This window comes from Gasterosteus aculeatus, chromosome 17 (genome assembly GCF_964276395.1).
Source record: "Gasterosteus aculeatus chromosome 17, fGasAcu3.hap1.1, whole genome shotgun sequence".
In the NCBI taxonomy this organism is placed as follows: Eukaryota; Metazoa; Chordata; class Actinopteri; order Perciformes; family Gasterosteidae; genus Gasterosteus; species Gasterosteus aculeatus.
The window spans coordinates 11,822,215-11,843,412 of record NC_135705.1 but is presented as its reverse complement, the minus strand read 5'-3'; the positions used below and the strand labels follow the sequence as shown (position 1 = coordinate 11,843,412).

Below are 21,198 nucleotides of genomic sequence, written 5' to 3'. Positions count from 1 at the left end.
TGACTCAAAGTCCTTTGGGTCCTTCGCTCAGCTGACATCCAAAGACACCAAAGCGTATGCATTCCTGAGAAATTAGTTTGCAGACATTGTCTAGATTTTTCAGAAACACCTTGATCTGCAGTCGTCAGCCGTATTCTTGCCTTCTACACCAAGGCATTTCAACAATGTATTCTTTAAACTGCCATGGTCGTGAAGTGTGATCAACACATGTCGCTCATATTATTTTCATATTTGTGTCAACATTTGGACTGTACACGAAGACAATTCAAGCAAATGGTCAACGTTAATACAGTGCCCTACTATTGAAAACTTAAAAAATTATAAAAATGATAATTATATGACTTACACTGTATTGTTATGTGTGACAAATCCTACTATGCTTCTTACATTCACATTGCAAATACTCATACTACAATATTAAGTTCAGCACTGCTGTCATTCAACTCAGGATTCGGTTCTAATAAAACCTTTGATTGTTCTGCCATCTAGTGGTTACATGAAGTGCTGCATTTGAGTTTGGGATGGCCCACAGATAATGTGACAAATACACTGGTACACTAAGTGTAAAATAAATGAGAGTAAACAACACAGAATATCCGATGTGTTTGAAATGTATAAATGTAAATTAAAGAAAGGTTCTATAATGCTGTTGGAGTAAAAGTATTTATTAACCGTGAAACGTTAATTTCTTATGATAGATAATTCCATTGGATATACAACTTAACTTTAAACGAGAGCACTCATATGTGAACAAACATATGAATTAAGGTGAACGTTATTGACCTATGAAAAAGTGATCTGCTAAATTATACTGTTTCCAATTCATATCTGATGTGAGTTTTGGAAATGTACTACCAGGTTTAAGTTTTGGCGGCCCCCAAACGTTCTCAAGATCTAAGTATTGTGCAATAATCACAGTGATATAATTACTTAATATATTGTTACTTAATATTTGCCACAGATATTTCATTTTAATGATCAATTGATCATAGAGCGATTGTGTGCTGATTGTGCGCTTAGAGGCGGCTAATAGATTGCTTTGTTATTGAAACAATGTTAGGGCCATTTAAGCTTCCTATCTGAGGCAAGACATGTGTTAAAGTAGCTTGATTGATTTAATGACTTTACTGAAGGTCAGGGCCTAAGCTACTCATGAGAAGCCGATGTTGATTTACATGCGGTATGGGTGGTGTGAACAACCTTGGTGAAGTTAACATTATAAAAAAGATATTATGAAAATGCAAGCGAAACATCATCTGTGTTGAAATGTCCAAAAATACAAATACAAATATACAGGGGATTTTTTTGGGGGGGGAGGGGGGAGTTGAAAACTGAAAAAATAGCTCCAGCTTTAATTAGGGAAAGCAGCCCGGAAAACTACATTACTCTTTAACCTTGATACAACCTTGAGGACTCAGGTCAGACGGTACTGGCTCTATTTATGTCCGTTTCTCTTTTAATACCGAAACATTGCCAGGTGGTTCCCTTCAAAGTAACAGAGCCAATGTGCTAACATCGGGGACACCTGCGGGAAATTCATTTAAATATTAAAAAAATTGATAAATGGTTACTTTTGGCTGCAGAGTGCGGTAATCAAACCGAAGGCGTCACTCGACAGTTCAATTGTATCTAACCCTGTCGAGTGACGCCTTCGGTTGCTATTTTTTCGCCCCCAGTTGTGTCTGTTAAAAACGACCGGCCGCTTCCTGCGTCGCACTTCTCCTTTAAGCGCAGAAAAAAATCCCGGCTATGACGTCAGTGGTAAAACCTGCTCCGGCTGGGTGTCTGTCCGCCTGAAAGTGAAGTGTGTTCGGCGTGCGTCGGAGTTTTACCCCCCCCTTCCCTCCCCCGTCTTTTGTTCAGTGTTGTTATCGGCTTTTAAACTTCACTGACGAGCTTTTACGTTACTGCTTTTAAAACCCAGCCTTGTAGACGATATATGGGAGTTTTTTTTCTAAAAGTTCCTGAAGTGCTCTCCGAGGAACCGGCGGACGACGGAAACTACCAGACCAGAGATGGATAAGCTAACCGATAGCTGAGTTGCTAGCCGAGAATCACAGGTCAAGAATAGGATCAAGCTAGCATGCTAACCGCTAGCTGATTTAGCATTATATTGCCTAACCGAGCTACTTCGTCAACCTGTAACGTCCGAACTTCTCTCTGTTATTTCTCGGGCCCGACCGCTAACGTTACACCGTGGACATTTTGTCGGAGGCCAGCTAACCCAGGAAGAAGCCTCAGGTCTGCTTTTTAAAGAGGGGAAAGACACAAGTGTTGCCGAGAGCATGCTGTCCAACGCTCAGAACCAGCCACTGTTTCCCAACCCGTCGGGGCAGCAGAACCCGGGCGGGCAGCAGAACACTACAGGCCAGTTCCTCCCCTTCCACGCTCGACCCTCCTTACAGATCAAGAAGAATGCCATAACAGACGACTACAAGGTAACCAGCCAGGTGCTGGGGCTGGGCATCAACGGCAAGGTGCTGGAGATCTTCCAGAAGAAGACCGGAGACAAGTATGCGCTGAAGGTAGGTTCTAGTTGGACGCAGGGAATGTTGAGTCTGTAGAAGTGAGGCATGGCCAGGAGAAACCCAGCCCCCTCTTTTTTAAATAGAGTGAACTCTGCTGGACTTTTTGTGTGTGTGTGTGTGTGTGTGTGTGTGTGTGGATTTCAGGAAAGAAACTATAACTCCACGTTTGGGCGGTTCGTTTTATTTGTCCCACCGATGTAAATATTTGTTAGCATTTTGTAGTGACTTAAAGTTACATTTTGCATTTTTTGTTGCGCACAACAAGGAGCCTGAATCATTCGCCAGCAGTTCCTGGAAAAATTTGATTTGTTGATGTAAAATAGAAAATAACTGAGCTGTTGAGAAAATAATTTGTAGATAAAGTTTCTTTGGGGTGATTTATAGCCCTGTGAGGGTCGTTGTTCTCTCATTTTTATTATTGTAGGCCATCGCTCTACCTAGAGGTCAACCAGAGGTTTGCTGATCGGTAATTAGGTGATCTGTGATTTTAAAATACCTCAAATGATACTGGCATGTTTTAAAAGTAAAACAATGAATTCATATCAGGTACCTTCAATCTCAGCGGTGATGTGCTGCCCGACAGCACACAGCCTATCTGATACGCACTGTTTACACTGGCAAATATTGGACAGTGGTTTCAACCCTGTGATTGCTCTCTGGATTTAAACTCAGGCACTCTGCGTCCTGTAAATCAGAAAAGGCTACATCTAGAGACGGTCCATGATTGATCAATCACAAACCTCACATCAGCTAGCCACACTAGGGTGACAGAAACTCAACATAATAAAGCTATTTATTACTGCAGGCCAATTTAGTTATTTCTTATTAGAACTAATTGTAGTTTAACATTTTTCCAAAATAGGTATTGCACAAATCGAATCACAGCCTGGGAACATCCTGTGTCGTGATTTAAGCTAATATTCAGTCTAAATAAATGCATTAAACATGACACACACAGTCTCGCTGAAACCCATTTGATGTTGTCTTGTATGTTGTTTCTATGTATAATAGTATTAAACATACAAAGTCACGTTAAAGAATCCATAATTCTTCAAATTTACAGTTTTGACATTGTGTTCTATGTTTTTTTTGTTCTATCATTCCACCTGAAGGGAGCTTTTGTCATTGCCCTCCAACCATAGTTGGGTAGCGCTCACTGAATTGTAAGCGCCCCAAAATGGAATCACGCAAGCGTTTGACCCTGAGGGTCTTTCTCAGGCAAGCAGCTAGACATTCCGACACGTCTGTTGAAGACTGTCCCTCAGATGCAGTTCAATGATGGGGCTGTTTAAGGCCACATCAGAACGAGCAGTAAAAGCAGTAAATGTTTCCCTGTTAACGCCACCTAATAATACAGAGATCCATTACTGCAAGCACAATTCCTTGTTGAGATATCGTTTCCTGCTGCTTGATTACTGTTTTGAAGGGACATAACAAATTCCCCTTCCAGACATGCCATTATGAAATCCTTATCAGGGGCTTATCTGGCTGTTTGGTGTCCTGCCTCCTAAATGGTGGAATTAGTTCCCCAATGAAATCAGGACCGCAGAAGTTCATACAGCTTCCACCACAAATAAAAAACACTCCCTGCCTCAGTGACTAAATGTCACTTAAATATTGCACCTTGTAGTTCGGCTTCCTTAAAGCAATTGAGTGTTTCCCATTCCATTTATAAACGCGCAGATCAGTCCACGCACGTACAGATGAGCACACTCCCACCTGACGGTGTCCGTCCACCATATGTAATCTAACTATGGCCCTTTCACATTAAATGAACAGTATACCTTTTTTGTGGGGAAAGACTGACTTTGAATCATGTTTTTCCCGCGATATGAATGAATACATGAACACATGAGCATTCACACAAACTTTTAAGGTCACGTTTTTTTAGTAAAATGTTGAGGCCGGGCTTCCATCCTGGATTGGAGGTGGTATTGATGCTACCTGCGTAATAGGATCACTCCAGGATACCAACGTTTAAACTGCATGGACTCGCTGAAAAGAGCAGGGGTTATTATAGTGGAGCAAGTGAATGCACACGTGGTCGATGTCATGATTTTATGCTCGGAAACTATCACAGTACTCTCTAATATTAAGAATTCTAGAATCCTGTAATTGAATTAAAACAAACGTGTATAGTGTTTTTAGTGGCATTATTTCTTCAACTGACAGTAGCACTGCTAACGATTCTATGCCCAACATCTGGGAAAAGTGGTACAACTTCATATAGGAAGAAGAGTTGAGATGTCAAAAGAAATCTAGGCCTCAGACTGTTACGACTAAAGTACGTGCTAACTCGTACAAGAATTATAAAAATGATCATTCTTGATACAAACCTTGCCAAATAAGAGCAAAGCTGTGCACCAAGATATGAGTATGAGTAGATATATGTCAGTGTTTGTGAAACGCTCACTGTCAAGACGACATAATAATAGAAGTTTGTTTTAGGCACAAGCAGGAACTAGATGTTAAAGGAGTTTATAGAACCACGGTATTACGAGTTGACATGCAAGATCACAAGATCCTTCTTGAAGAGGAAGTAGTGCTTACATGCCACCCTGTATTAGACATGTTGCCTTAACTATGTGTGCTGTGTCTAGATTTATATGCGCACAAAACACCAAGTTATTGGGAATAATCAAGTTCAGGCTGCATTCGGACCTAAAGTAGCACAGAAGAAACTGAAATGCTTTCACAAAGATGTGTTCGAGCGATACATCTAGTAGCTTATGAGCAACATTTGTAAGTGGGGCGATCACTTTCTGTCCCAATGTGTGATGAATAGTAAAATGATCCAGTCCACGTTACAAGGCGTTCTACGTGAATACGCACTGCGTTAGTTTACTGGATAAAGTTGCTTGGTTTCGTGGAAAAATATGAGCGGAATTTGTGATTTAACTTTTTTTTTTTTTTTTTTAGGAGTGCCATTTTTCTATTTAAATTTTTAGTACGACCCAATGTAGTTATGTCCTTGCAATGAATGAAGGGACAAATTGTTGGTTAGATGACGTTATGTTTGCTCAGAGCAGGTTAACTTATTAAATGATCTGTCTCCCATAAAGTGTTCAGCTTTCCAGAATAAGTCATCCACTAGGAGAAACTTGTAAACCAACATGTTATATATTTTCCAATTTAAGTGTATTAATTATTAACCATTGCCTGTCAAATAGTTTGAGTTGTAAATCAAGTAAATATTAATGCAAAATGTATAGCAAAAGCTGATAACATTATGATCGAAGTTTTGGTCACTCCTGTGCTCACTTGAGTTTCAAGTGAGAAGGAGTAAGCGAGAAAAGGGCCGGGTGAGAAAAATAAGGAACAAATGACGCCCTGTAAAAAGAGAGAAGTGGACAGCGAAAGTAGAGTGTTTTATTCATAATGGACGGTCTCATTTGTGTCCATACTTCCCACTGGAGCACTAAACCAGTGTGTCTCATATACTCAGAAACTATGGAAATGCCCAATGAGCACCTCCACCGGAGGAGGAGAATGGCCTTACTTAATTATCTCGATTATCTCACTAAGCAAAAAAGTGGGGGAGTGGGATATATATACATTCTATAAAAATATGTTTAGATTTAATATTTAGAATTTGCTTATACTTACAGACTTTAAGGGGGAATTTAAGCTGTTCTTTTATTTTTTATGAATTACACTTTATTTTAACATTTACAATTTTCACATTTTATTCATTTTATTTTGAAATGCAGCCCTATTTTAATTTTTTTTGTCATCGCGAGAATATTATTTTTGCATTTCTTTGTCAGGTGACAATAAATATTGTCGTACTGAATTAATTTGGCTGGTTAGTTGTGTATTGATTACATGCAGATTGAATCCCTCTTTATCCCTTTAATCCCTCTAAACGGTCACATTAAGATTTTCCGGACCTTTTTTTAGAAACTTTCTCTAACTGGACCTCTTTACATTTTAGTTGAATCCCCCCGTAGACGGCACGGCAGGCCGACAGTCATAGCACACATAGCATACATTAAAAATGTATACAAATATAGTTTCACTCTGTGAAATGGAGGCTATCTGGACCAATATCACCTTACAGTCCAAATGGCCTTGTTGGATCCAAAAGTCTCAGTCTTTTGGTTCCACGTTATTTCTGTAATTCCAACAGACTCGCAAAGACAGTCATGTCTCAGCCGTCAATGTGATATAGTACTTTTTTGAAACATGGATTCAATAAAGGAGAAAGTTGTTAAAGGTAAACTCAAAATACACAACTATATAAGCAGGGCTTTCATAAGCCTTGAGCTAATATCATATCGCTGTTCAGTTTTTTGGGTGAGAAAGGACTTTTTGTTTCAAATTCCTTTCCCTTAATTGAATAATTAAGCAATTTACTGTACATAAAATCCACTCAAAGTAACAGGCTGCAGGGATGTTAACGTAAACCAGGAGAACCTACCAGAAGTCTTGAAAAACAAATCGTAGTCTTGACGCCAAGTGATGCTTCATGGAGATGAACTGAACTGAAATCTCGTTAAATTCTGGCGCATGCGTCTGTCTTTACGCATCGTTGTGTCGAGGCACTCGTTTCAATGCATGGTTCTAAAAGTCTTGCGTCTGTTGCAGAGCAATTCACCTCCAGAACAACAGGTGGAGTAACGTTTTTTGTCGAAGACGACCTAGAGAGTTGTGGCGGGTCATCATAATCTCAGTGAATTCAGTGTAAAAATTTGGATTTATTGAGTGGTCTCCGTAGAGTCCTAATTGTTCATGAGGGATGCGCCTAATTATCTATTTTGGCTTTAAGTCGGCTCTCAGTGAAGCGATCTGAACGGCGGACTCTGGCGTTCAGCATCAAGTGCGTATTGTTTGTGGTTGTTGTGTCAAAACAATGAGCTCATGAGGATCTTATTTCTCCCCTCAGATTATTGTAAAAATATTTGTCACAGACAGACAGATTAGCTGAAGGAAAAGCTCCTCTGGTAAACATGTATCTTTGTGTTGTAAGCTCCTTTAGACATAATACTATTACTGTTGTGTGATTGGCGGAAGCGTCGACCAACCCCCACGCTTCCCCTAACTGGCTATTTGGAAGGATGTGGTATTGTAGTTGTGATGGATGGAACCAGAGTCCTGTGATGCGTACTCACTCTGTCATACTGAAACAGCACGTCTTTATGAATGGCTGCAGATGCGTTCTTAAAAAGCTCTTAGGAGACAAAACCTTCCTATTCTTTGTTTGTTTTTTGTTCTACTAGGGTTTACTAGTTAACTAAGGAAGTAAACCCATTCAGCGCAATTCAAGCGTTTTATCAGTAAAGGGAAGTGAATGTTTTTCTCTTCCGTTCATTCATTCAACGGGCTACATGTGCTCTCTATTGATCTTGCATTAGCCCGAAACACTCACCTAAAGCCCAATTTGTTTTTGCTTCTAATATATCCAATCAAAATTGTCCAATATATTTTGTGTTAATTCCTTCATTTATTTGTTGGTTTAAATACTCGTGTCTGTAGATTCTGACACAAGGTAAAAGACAATAGGGATTTTTTATAACTGAAGAATGGGGAAATGAGCTTACCTGCTTCCTTACCACAATTTAAATTCTAAATGATGTTTACTGTCAAAGGCACTACTTTTTTTCTACTTTCCACTACATTCAGTGATCCAGCCACCTCTGAAATACAAAAAAGATACATGTATATTTTAAGTAAAAGGGAATTCTGCCAGTGTTTGCAGGTTACCGGAATTTAAATCACGTGTCAAATATTTAGGAAAATAATGTCATCGGTTAATCAGCCACTCTGTTCCATATCTCCGCTTGCCTTTGTCTCTTGCTGCCCTGCTGTTCCTCTTTAAAGCCTTCAGTCCTTCATTCTTCCACGCAGATCTCCCATCCTGTATCAGGAAGTGAGACAGCTGTTTGTGTGTCATACAGATGTCATCTGTATGACACACGACATGCATGACATAAGTATTTGATACATCAGAAAAGCCAAACTTAATATTTGTTCCAGAAATGTTTTGTTTGCACTTACAGCTCCCTTTTTTTCAGTTTCCTCCAAAGATTTTCCATTGATCAGGTCTGGAGACGGGCTAGGCCACTCCAGGACCTTGAGATGCTTCTAACGGAGCCACTCCTTAGTTGCCCTGGCTGTGTGTTTCAGGTCGTTGTCATGCTGGAAGACCCAGCCACGACCCATGAGGGACTGAGGGAAGGAAGTTGTTGGCCAAGATCTCGCGATCCATGGCCCCATTCATCCTCCCCTCAATACAGTGCAGTCGGCCTCTCCCCTTTGCAGAAAAGCATCCCCAAAAAATTATGTTTCCACCTCCATGCTTCACGGTTGGGATGGTGTTCTTGAGGTTGTACTCATCCTTCTTTTTCCCCCAAACACTCGCCGTGTTTGGGGGAAAAAGAAGGATGAGAGTTCAGACCAAAAAGCTCTATTTTCGTCTCATCAGACCACATGACCTTCTCCCATACCTCCTCTGGATCATCCATATGGTCATTGGCAAACTTCAGACGACCTGGACATGTACTGGCTTGAGCAGGGGGACCTTGCATGCCCTGCAGGATTTTAATCCATGATGGCCTAGTGTGTTACTAATGGTTTTCCTTGAGACTGTGGTCCCAGCTCTCTTCAGGTCACTGACCAGGTCCTGCTGTGTAGGTCTGGGCTCATCCCTCCCCTCCCTGAGGTCTTACATTGAGCCCCAGACCAAGGGAGATTAACCATCATCTTGAACTCCTTTCATTTTCTAATAATTAAGCAGTTGCTGCCTTTTCACCAAGGCCTGTTGTCCTATTGTCCATCCCAGCCTTGTGCAGGTCTACAATTGTATCCCTGATGTCCTTAGACAGCTCTCTGGTTCTGGCCATTGTGGAGAGGTTGGAGTCTGTTTGAGTGTGGATAGGTGTCTTTTATACTGGTAATGAATGGAGAACAGGAGGGCTTCCTAAAGACAAACTAACAGGTCTATGAGAGCCGGGATTCTTACTGGTTGGTAGGTGATCAGCTTTTCTGATGTATCAAATACTTATGTCATGCAATAAACTGCAATATATATATTTTTTAAAGATATGATGCGATTTTCTGGATTTACCTATGATAACAATTACAGACTCCTACATGCTTTGTAAGTGGGAAAACCTGTAAAATCGTCCGTGTATCAAATACGTGTGTGTGTGTGTGTGTGTGTGTGTGTGTGTGTGTGTGTGTGTGTGATTTTATATATATATATATATATATATATATATATATATATACACATGTGTTGCGTACAAGGACACCTGCTGGCAAAAAAATGAATTAATCTTCAAGCGAGATATCTGTCTTGACAGGTAAAATGAGCGTTACACACAGAACTGGTTGAGCTTTAATCTGATACCTTATATAAAACAGAGCAGTTGCAAACAAATCAGTTTTCATTGAAGTCAAACAATTTCCGACTCCTATTTTGTTTTGCCTGGGTAAATTCAGGCGTGTCATGTATTTTTATGCAACCAGGCAAACTCCAACAATAGATCAACACAGAAGCACGCTGCTTATTTAAAATGTACGTTACCTTCAGTCTGACACAACATGAACTACTTCATTTTTAATAATCACATAAACCAGTGCAGTTGTTTATATGGATTAAATGCACACACAGAAACAGACACTCAATACATGGTTAATACTCGTGTGGGTGTGTGCGCACACATCTGATGATCCTTTAAGGAGAACCAGATGTCTTTAACCAGATCATGTCCTATTGACACACAAGCATGTTTGCTGCTTCACTGCGAGCACAAAAGCTGACACACACAGCCACACGGCGGCGGCGACTATATTTTCGTTTGAGCCCTTTGGGCCGTTTTTGTGAACAAGCCCAGCTTAACCTGTCACCCCTCAATAATCTCTGCACCCCATCACCCTCAGTGTGACATTTCCCTCGGATTTCACCACCTCAACCTTTCCTTCGACTCATGTCGAGTGGTGAAGGTTGGGTGCCCCCTTTAAGCGTAACCCCCCCTACCTCCCTCTGTCCTGCAGGGAAGGAGCTTTTTGTGTTGGATTGAGTATTGTGCGCCCATCTGCCCTCCTCATCTCCTTTCTCCAAAACCTCCACTGTTCAGCGTGTGTGTGTGTGTGTGTGTGTGTGTGTGTGTGTGTGTGTGTGTGTGTGTGTGTGTGTGTGTGTGTGTGTGTGTGTGGAGGTCTATCATTTGATGGGCTAATGTTAGTTTCCCTGAATGATTCTTGTTCCGGGATACATCTAACTTTTGTTTCCTACTGGCAGTTGGGTCTAAGAAATGACCGTTACAGTGAACTCATTGTCACGTTCAAGAAACCTGTTTGAGACGACCATGAGGTTGTGGGGCCAGAAATAAGGCTTTGAATTCTGCGTTTTGGATTAATCAATCATTTAATGTCTACAATGTTAAACACTACATTGGTGTAGTAATTGTCAATACACGTCATTGAGTTATTTGTGCCGCTATAGAAATATTTTAGAATTTTAAAAAATATGTTATTGCACAAATCCTTTTTTCATTCCCCTTTTAAAATGTAAAATCTGCGTGCCAATAATAAAACTGCCCATAGACTGATTATCCCATTTACAATACGGCATCATTCCGTGGTGCAGTTTTTTCAAAATAATTGTAATGTTCGGGGGCATTCGAAGTTATATCTGTGTATTCTAGCGGGTTAAATTGTAAGAAGATTCCAGTGCAACAGTTCTGTTCTCTGCCTAATGTTTTCTGTGCAAAGGGTCATGTATCTTTTGGGGCGTTTATTTGACTGTGCTGTGACGCAGAGAGTGGCATCCCCCCGTGTTTGTTCTTCCCCAAAGTGGTGGTTGAACTGTGTGTTCACAACCAGAGATTAGAGCGATATACTCTACACAACGCCAACTCCTTATTGGTCAGTCCCCCTCAAACCCTCGCTTCCCATCCCAATATGACACGAGTCATGATTTGAATGAGTAAGAGGAACTTTTTAACTCACAATAGAAGTATAAAAGTATACACGGCATGTTATCTCTTATCTCCTATATGTCTTTCATGTCCATTCACTGCTCTTATATTTCCGTGGTAGTTTCCCTCCTTTTTTTGGTAGGTCTTATTTTTCTTCCTCCAGACATCAGTTTCCCTTTACAGAGTTGCAAACTTAACTAAAGGTGATTTTCACAAATTAACTTTTTTCTAATAAGAACACTGCCATTTGTCAGCTGACGGGACTTTTCAGCTGTCCGCTTAATCACTTCCTTATACCACGAAAGACCGCTGCCTGCGGTGAGCTCTTACAACTAAAAATGTAGTTAAAGTGATGACTCACTGGATTGACCTTTCAGTAGGCCTGGGTGGTACAGACGGTATTATATCAGTATGAGATTTCCGTACAGTATGAATTTACTGAATGTATTTGTACTCGTCATTGCAAAGTCTTATGTGTGCATCCAAACTTCAACCAGAATTGAGAAAAAGAAGCATCCAAAAGTAGTCGTGTGACCTGAGATATGCAAAAATATTACATATTTTAAATACAAAATTACTCAACTCAAAAAAAAGTTTGTTAGAATTGTTTTATTGGTCGTATCAAATATCCTGATATACTACTTCATTCACCAGGTTATTCCTTTGTATTGCAACTTGGTTTGAGGTAATGAGCAGGTAAACTGACACACTATGATCCTTCTTTTTAATGCTACGATGGGCTATGCTGGAAGTTTCCTTGTTTATGGTTCCTCAGTGCCTTGAGCAGCGTGTAGAATCTGCTTATAAAGCGTTCAGTAAATAACTCTAGTTGGATGGTGTGTTGGTATAGCGAAACATAAAGAGGGTGCTACATCCACACAGACAAACGCACACACGACTGCATTGGAAAATGCTCTGCTACATCTGTTCAACATTCTGCCAGCTGATGGCAGTACTGTGCTTCTGTCTGCTATGTTTACTATTAATGTAATGTACCGTAATAGTGGCACCCAGTTTGTCCACAATTGGTTTCATGTCGTCCAGTGTACAGAATGGATGTCTCACTTTTTTATCCCACAAGACCGCTGATCAACTGGTGTTGATCTCTTTCACGTTTCCCAGTAATTGTTGTGTGTAGCAAACGGGCAATTAAACGGTAGTGGTAACTTGCAGTATATTTTACAATTGACCTGTTTCTATATTTGATGTTTACCAGCCTCACCCTCCTTGTCTCTGACCTTCTGTCCAGATGCTGCAGGATTGTGCCAAGGCCCGTAGGGAAGTGGAGCTGCACTGGAGGGCTTCTCCCTGTGCCAACATTGTGCGCATCATTGATGTCTATGAGAACCTCTATCAGAGCAGGAAGTGTCTGCTTATTGTCATGGAGTGGTGAGTGCACAGTATTTGTGTCGTACACACTAAAATACCTTTCCTTGGTGAATGACATTTTCATTAATGCAGATCAATGTTCCCTGTCTTTTGAATGCGTTCAGCAGATAACCGCGCAGGATCGGATGTCTGTGACAACGGCCCGATTTATTATTGGATACCATTCATTAGATAAATCAGTCAGCATATGTATGTCCATTCATTTATTTGTTGCATTTAGTTATAGGCCTGATCTTAGCTTTCCAATCAAATATTGCTCACGCCACTTCCTCACTGCTAATTATTGCCAGCACTGGTATCTGATCAGCAATTGGTGTCAAGCTGAAGGCACACATGAGTCATTAGTGGTCCATCGCGGGCTGTAATAAATAGCACAGCATGGGGGGGTTTAGCTCTGCTTTTTCAACAAAATGGGTCTTATTGTCTGAGCATCTGAACTGCGTGTTTGGTGATTTAGACGTGAAAGGTACTTAGACTGCCTTTGAGAGTGGGAAACAATTAATCAAACGATACATTACATGTTTTAAAAGTATGGACATATATCTGGTATATGTATAAAAAAATTAAAAAAAACAATATACTCTGCGATTTGCTTCTCTCTCTGAGTTAAGCGAAAAGACGCTTCCATACTTTGTCGTGCACAGCGGTGTCACAGCGCGCTGCAGGTTGATTGCCCGTGCTGACCAGAACGTATGCTTCATTGGCGCGGGCTTTTTGGCTGGCTCAAAAGATATTCTTTATGAAGTGTTCACCACTAGGCTCTACCGGCTTGTGGGAGGTGAACGTCCAGCTAGAGTGATCTGGAAGTTACATTCCAGCAAGATGGTCTTGCCCCAAAACCAACTTGCTGGAATGTAACTGTAAATGTAAATCTGAGCACATAGCGCTGGGGTCAACAGCTTTAGTTTTGAGTTAAATGGGCCAATATATTTATAAAAAACATACAGGATTTTAATATTTAATTCATTAGAGATGGAGTTTGCTCTGCCAAAATCTAAATGTACATTCAATCAAATACTCTGGTTATTGTTTGACTTTACATGTAAAATAGCATTCTGCAGTTTTAAGACCTGGAAAGCCACATTAAATAATGTCTAAGCTTCTTACCTTCTCAAGTGTACTAGGCACGTTTTAGCCAGGTCAATTATTGTAAATCTGTATGACCTTAGTAGAAAATGGCTCATTTCTTCTAAATGAGTGCAGTGCCTTTTCCTCTATTTTATATTTCCGTCTTGCAGCACTTTAAAACCACTAAACCCTAACAACTTGTCCCGTGTGCAATAAAGATTGTGGTTACTCACTTCTGCGGATGTAGTGGTCACGTCTACCTTTCAAACTCACATGCTCATGTGCTGCAGGTAAAGACACAGTTTCGGTGAAGAAAATCTGCATGTAATGGCAATAAAGAAAAGTAGTTCTTCTGATGAAACTAAAACGTTTCCTTGAATATCCCACTCAAGTCTGCTTGCCTTGTGACACAGCACACATTGAGTCAGTGCGATGACCCATATTCTAGTATTCTCCCATGTTGTATAATGGGTCACTGAAGTCATCTGGATAATTTAGCAAATTGCGATAAATATGGACATTTAAATAGTCATTCGCATATACACCATTCTTGGAGATTCAAGTACTCAATAGCACACCTGTAGCAGTCGCCGACAAATACACCATTCAACCTTATTTGAGTTATGTTTGGTTAAAAAAAAAAAATTCTCTTTATTATATTCAGCCTCAAACCTGTTTGAAAAGATTTTAATCCTCAAACAAGTTTAGGTCATCAAGCCACTGACGGGTATGGAAAGTATTGAGAAAGGTTTCACTGTTAAATGGGAGGAAAAAAAAAACGGCTGATGTGTATATATTTTTTTCCAATGTGGTTTGTTATCTCTATCAGCATATGAATCGCAAAGTCTCCACTGGCATGGTGTCTTCACGCTGTCCAAGATATGCAACGAATGTTGACTGAAACTGTCAGGGTGTAACAAGATTATGATGGTGTAAGATGTGCGATTTCTGTTCTGCTGAGAATTCACACCAATAGACATTTTTTCAGAAACGCAGGGTGGGGTCAGTATGACCACGGAGGAAATCATGAGACTGGCGTGAACAACGTTGGCCTCCCTTTCTGGACGTCTCTCGCGTTGAATCGTGTTCATCGCTAAAGATGAACTCAGATTGCCTGCAGTGTGAGTGTGAGTGATGGATTTTTGAGGATGAAGAAGTGATGCTGTGGTTGAGAGGTGCGCCTCTGAGTTGGCGAGTCCTGCCGTCCCGTTAACACATGCGTGCCTGGTGAAGCGCCTCCGCGCCCGTGTAGTCAGTCACACGTGATTCGACCTGAAACTCAGTCATTCTGAGCAAAGAGATTAAATGAAACTGATCATAAAGTTCATTGGGGTGGATGTCTCATACTTGGCCGTATGCGTATTGAACTAAGGTTAATAGGCATTTTCTGTCATCATAAGTCTAAAGTGTGTTTTGCTATAAGAATAATTACCTGTGTTGATAATGATTGTAGTAATGCGCCACAATGTTTTTAGTAATACTCTACTACATTTCTAGAGGTTTTTGTTCGACGACATTACCACAATGTAACATGAAACAGCACATTGGCATGTTTAGGACCACTGCTCCGTACGATAGAGAACATTGATGTGCTCCTACATGTTACATACAACATGTAGTGGCATGTCCTGAAAGTTGCTCCATCTAATTCAACATTTTATGAAGTGATTTGGTTCTGGCTGCCATGGATGTACTTGCTGAATTGTAAGACTCAAGATGTGTACGGGCCCATCAAAGAACATTCCCATGGGTGTGACTGGGATTGTACAGTCTTCTTTAGCTCTTGCGAAGAACCGGTTCAGTCGCTTTCACGTAGTGTCTGCTCCTGTCACAGCAAAACAATCCATTACATCACAGCCATCACACAATTAGGAGGAATAATACACTGTCTAATGCAGTTATTAGGGGCTAGTATGTCATTTTGACTAATCATTGAATCGTACAAGAGCTAAGCTATATTTGTTGTGTTCTGCTGATTTTAGTTCAATACTGCGAAATATTGCTGCCGCGGCCAATTTGTCATTAGTGTAATACGTGTTGCATTAGTTTTCCACTAATCGCTCATCTTCATGGCCTCATCTCTGTAGAGCTCACACACGACAGCCTCATGTGATCAGACACTGATCTGGTATGCTTGTTGCCTCTGGCTAATCTTCACATTATACAGCCCTCAAAAGTCGCATCCTGACCTCAACTTTAATACACCTTTTTTTTTTTGCAGCATGGATGGTGGTGAGCTTTTTAGTCGAATCCAGGACAGAGGAGATCAGGCCTTCACAGAGCGAGGTAATACACTTCTTTCTCACAATTCTGTATTTTATTACATTATTGCGACGTAGGGCCCCTTTGCGTACTGCCACCTGCTACATGGGAGGTTCATGGTTACGATCCACAGCATCATACAAGTCTTTTACACTTGGCACAGCATATAGGGCGTGAGGCTGGTGCGTCTCCTAGCTGATGCAACAGATCAAAGTCACTTTGGATGTCTTGTTAAAGAGCCTTTTTTCTCTCTTCTCTAGAGGCGTCTGACATCATGAAAAACATCGGCGAGGCCATTCAGTTCCTGCATGCCGTCAACATTGCTCACAGAGACGTCAAGGTTTGTATCTCGACTGCGTCATTGCACTGCTTCACCTGAAGTCTCCTCGCTCATTACTTAGAAGTTTGAGTACTCCGAGAGGAGTGTCAGGGATGACTGCAGTGTCTAAAGGCATAACTCGTGTTGCTTTGTTTTCTGACCTGCTTCCTGAATCCTCCCTGCAGCCAGAGAACTTACTGTATTCCTCAAAGAGGCCCAACGCCCTGCTCAAACTCACAGATTTTGGCTTTGCCAAGGAAACCACCTCCCACAACTCTTTAGCTACTCCGTGCTACACCCCCTACTATGTTGGTAAGGATGTGTGTCTGTGTCCACTCAATTACTAATAAACAGTTAAAAATGTTTGATATTACATTTCTTTCCCCTGCTTTCTGTCTGCAGCTCCAGAAGTTCTTGGCCCAGAGAAATATGACAAGTCATGTGACATGTGGTCACTGGGTGTCATTATGTATATCCTGTAAGTCCTTTCTTTGCAATATATCTCAACCCTTTTTCACATACAGCACCAGAAAAATACTAATATTTGTTGTTTACACCAACAGGTTGTGTGGATACCCTCCTTTTTATTCAAACCACGGTTTAGCCATCTCTCCTGGGATGAAGAAGAGGATCAGGATGGGCCAATATGAGTTTCCAAACCCTGAGTGGTCTGACGTATCAGAGGAAGGTCAGCATACTTACATTTAGTGTATTCATATAGCCACTGGAATATTGAGGATAAACATGTCAACTTTTGAGGCTTGGCCTTCTTTCTAAAACCCATAACTGAAAACCAAATGATTGAAGGATAATTTTGTTTATAAAATATGTTTCTTGCCATGAAAAAGTAATACTATTACTATCCATTAGTCTTGATGAAGTGACAAACAAGCTGCCCTCTGTGTGAACTTCAAGAAATAGAAACCGATGCTTGCATTCAACCTTCTATTTGAAATCCGTCACATTCACTACACTTGAAAGTGAAGTTTGATTTCCTGAGTAATGCAAAACCTTTTAGAAAGAAAAGAAAAGCTAACGTGACGGATAGGTGTGGGTTTCCCACAAGCGCTCTTGAGACTACAGAGTGTAGTGCCGTAGACCTTCTAGGGAGGACTGTGTGCTTCTTACTTAAAAGGCTATTCTGTAATTTGGTGCACTTTACGAGCAAAAAAGACTATGTAGGTCCTTGCCATCTTTGTGTAGTAGTGGTGGGATCTATCTTGCATTTAGACTCCACAACTTAATCGTCATGTACTTTACTTAAATCTATTAATTCGATCTAACCATACTTCTAGTCCACTAAATATCAGAGTGAACTTGTTTTTTAAATTATACTGCATTTATTTGAAAACGTTTGTTACTAGTTAAGCACGGCCGAGGGCCTCCTCCTGTAATTTTGTAATCAGTCCAATCCGTCAAGTTGCTGCAAAGAAATAAACGTTGATCATTTTTACTCCCAAGTTTATGAATACAGTGTCACTTACTGAACACTTTTCCGTCTCAATCCGAGTATACATTAGTTTTGTAAATAATAATTGTTTTTCCAGCAAAACAACTGATTAGGACTCTCCTTAAGACTGAGCCAACGCAGAGGATGACCATCACCGAATTCATGAATAATCCCTGGATCAATGTAAGCACCTCACTTTCTTATCGATTGCTCTCGCTGAGGTCTTTTCAGTGAAGTATGAGTTGTGTGATTTAGATGTTTTTCTTTGTGTTTTTCTGAAGCAATCGATGGAGGTTCCCCAGACCCCACTTCACACCAGCCGGGTGCTAAAGGAGGAGAAGGACGCGTGGGAGGATGTCAAGGTTAGATGTCTTATTTACCTTTGTTTCAATTCTGCTCAAGTTCCTTAATAATTTAATTGTTTTATGGGTAAAAGGATCCATTCAATTGTATCTGACATGTCTCTAGGGCATGGCCTGTGACGTGGAAAGTAGCGTTGCACTGGAGACTAGTAGTATTGAGAAGGTTACCCCCAAAAAATACCTAACAAGCTTCTTTTGGTGCGTTTTTCAGGAGGAAATGACCAGTGCCTTGGCAACAATGAGAGTCGACTACGAGCAAATCAAGATCAAGACCATTGAGGACTCGACCAATCCCCTGCTAACAAAAAGGAGAAAGAAAGCCAGTCACTCCATGCCGGACCCCCAATCTGCTGCCCACTGAGAGTTGCACACATGCATGCACATCCAGACACAGGTTGTAAAAAGGAAGCAATAATTTGTCGACACGTGAGTCACGTTGCATGGGTTTTTCTCAGTGTTTTATTTTTCATTGCAAATTCTAATGTTTTGTAGGAGCGTTTGTTTTTCTTACTCTACCGTTTTAACAAAACCACCCCTCTGTTCCGGCAGAGGTGATGTTTATCTGTTTTTTACACCAGTGAAGAGATTATGAATTATAGAGACAGGGAGGATTGTGAATCGGTGAGATCCTTCCTTTCCCTAATATCAGGTTGTGTACTCGGAGGGGCTTGAATGTACAAATAGGACATGAAGCCCTCAGCATTAGCATTAGTTCAGTCTTCGTCCTGCAGTCCCTTCCTAGCTCTAACCCCAAACTCGTAAATGTAAAAAAAAAAGGCTAAATCCCAAAAATAAAATCAAGGGAAGTTTTCTTTTACCTACATGCAAAGTTAGAAGATGTATTTTAGACTGACAAGTGGAATGTAAGGACTCTGTCCCTGACTGTTGGATTTAGCTGGTAAAGTGGCGGTGTCTGTCAGGTCCAGTTTGTCTTGATGAATGTGGAACAGCGGCCTATGCACTCACGAGGGCCATGTGCCGCTCTGACAGAGCACCTCTCTAGTGGCCCCGCTCTCCTACCTTTAATCTACGCTTGTTTTTCAGGTACATAGTTTATTGGGCAGAGAAGGACGCCATTTTAAAATGCAGGAACTGGCTTGACCATTCTCCCGCATGTAGCTCATAAGAGAGTAGGAGCCGACCAATACTGTATTTTTTCATGGACTTTAGCGTAGGCGTTAGCGCAGGCCTTACAGAGTGTTGCCAAAGCAGCAAATTACTTTTACCCCCTACCTACCTGTTTGGTTCAAGCTTTTTACCAATGTTATTGTTCTCGATTGGTAACATTGCCAGATTATATTTCAGGTTAATGCTATGCAGATGTGTGTCAGCTTGTACTGCTAGAACGTTTTTTTTCTCTGTTGGTTTTTGTTTGCAAATGTGTTGGAGAGATGTGCAACATTGTGTTAATGTTTCTATAAGCAGTAACATAGTATCAAGGGAATACTGGGCAAGCTGTGAGGGTCTCTGAGAAGATTGTTTAACTGCTGCTGTAGCTCAACAGTCAGGAGGCTCAGTGGGACGGGTTTGGTGACATGCTAGTGTTCTCCAACGTTTTTCCTCCCTACCTCCTGGAGGAGTGATGGGAAGTGAGAATTACTCGAGAGCTGCTCCTTGTCCCAGAATAGGAACTCTCATCGTACTGACATAGGGATGTGGTCGGGTTCTCATCAATGGTCTTTTCAACCCAATTGGACGCTTCCACCTCACACAGGATCATGGGAAGTGATTGTGTTCATTTTGTCAGTTCACCTTCACTCCGAAAATCCCCGACACATTACCGGTCGCTTGGCACCTACAAATATCCCATTGTAAGAATGTTCATTGAGAGTTTGACTTGAGTGGGTCCTCCCAGCTTTTTTCTTTTTGGCCCCTTCAACACAATTTTTGTAGTGGAAGTGCAGAAATTGCTGTTACTGATTCTGTTAAACTCCACCTGCCGTACTTTGGTTTGCTTTAGCTTTCGATTAAAAAACACTCAAACACAAGCCTACTATTTTTTTCTGCATGCAGTGTAGTTTTTCTTCAAAATGTCTAATTCAGAAAATATTTTAAGCATGTGGAAAGTTGCTTTCTGGTTACCATTCTCTTCAAAGCCATGCTAATTAAATTGGTAAAAGGTAATGCAGTATTTCCTATTCAACCCTTTCAACACTTAATGATGGAGGCCAACTTGTCCACTAGTTATACGTGTGTTGACGGTCCTGAGTCGTTAAGAGGGATCCCTCTCCCGGGATGGATGGAATGCAATGTCACGTGCACAGAATGTACGTTCAATGCATATAACAAATTATTAGAAAATTGACAGTAGTAAGGCAGGACAGTGCAGGGACAACCACCATCAGACATAACCATCATCCACAGAAACCTGTGGGGAGGGAAAGCACAAAGACTGATCAAAGTAATGGTAATGTGACATAATGATGGCTGCAGAAGGGCTGTGTCCTGATAGAGCCACGATCCATGTGAAATGTTTGACCTTTATCCCAATGAGTTTATATTCTTCTCATTCTTGTCTGTGAGTGCACACTCAACTCAGGACCAACTTGTATTGTGCTTGGTTGCATGAGTTACTTCTGGAATATACACATTTGCGTGGCAAAGCGGTCTCGCAAGTCAACACAGACATTTGCCAACACTGGGGTGTTTAGAGTGGCTTCCCGCAAGTGCAGAAGCGCATTCTCTTCAAGTGCGAGGCACCCGTCGGCACTCGGCTTCCAGCTCTGAGTGTGATGAAACCTACAGTCATCTCTCAGTCTCTCAGGTAAGCGAGAAAGGGGTTAAATGGGTCTTCAGGGGAGTCCCTCATGATGGATGGTAATCCTGTGGCCATTCTACCGCCCACCCCAACCCGCGCACCCACACCCACCTGTAGCCCTCTCCTAACTGACCTGTT

General features: G+C 41.1%; 1 protein-coding gene across 1 annotated transcript; it reads left to right on the top strand.

Moving 5' to 3' along the window:
* The first annotated feature begins 1,306 nt into the window (after positions 1 to 1,306).
* Positions 1,307 to 20,290, top strand: mapkapk2a (MAPK activated protein kinase 2a). The gene is made up of 10 exons (XM_040203899.2): positions 1,307 to 2,525; positions 12,702 to 12,841; positions 16,131 to 16,195; positions 16,432 to 16,511; positions 16,676 to 16,802; positions 16,893 to 16,968; positions 17,054 to 17,178; positions 18,038 to 18,123; positions 18,222 to 18,302; positions 18,514 to 20,290. The coding sequence occupies exons 1-10, from the start codon at positions 2,286 to 2,288 to the stop codon at positions 18,661 to 18,663; spliced, it is 1,170 nt and encodes a 389-aa protein (XP_040059833.1). The 5' UTR covers positions 1,307 to 2,285; the 3' UTR covers positions 18,664 to 20,290.
* The last annotated feature ends 908 nt before the right edge of the window (positions 20,291 to 21,198 follow it).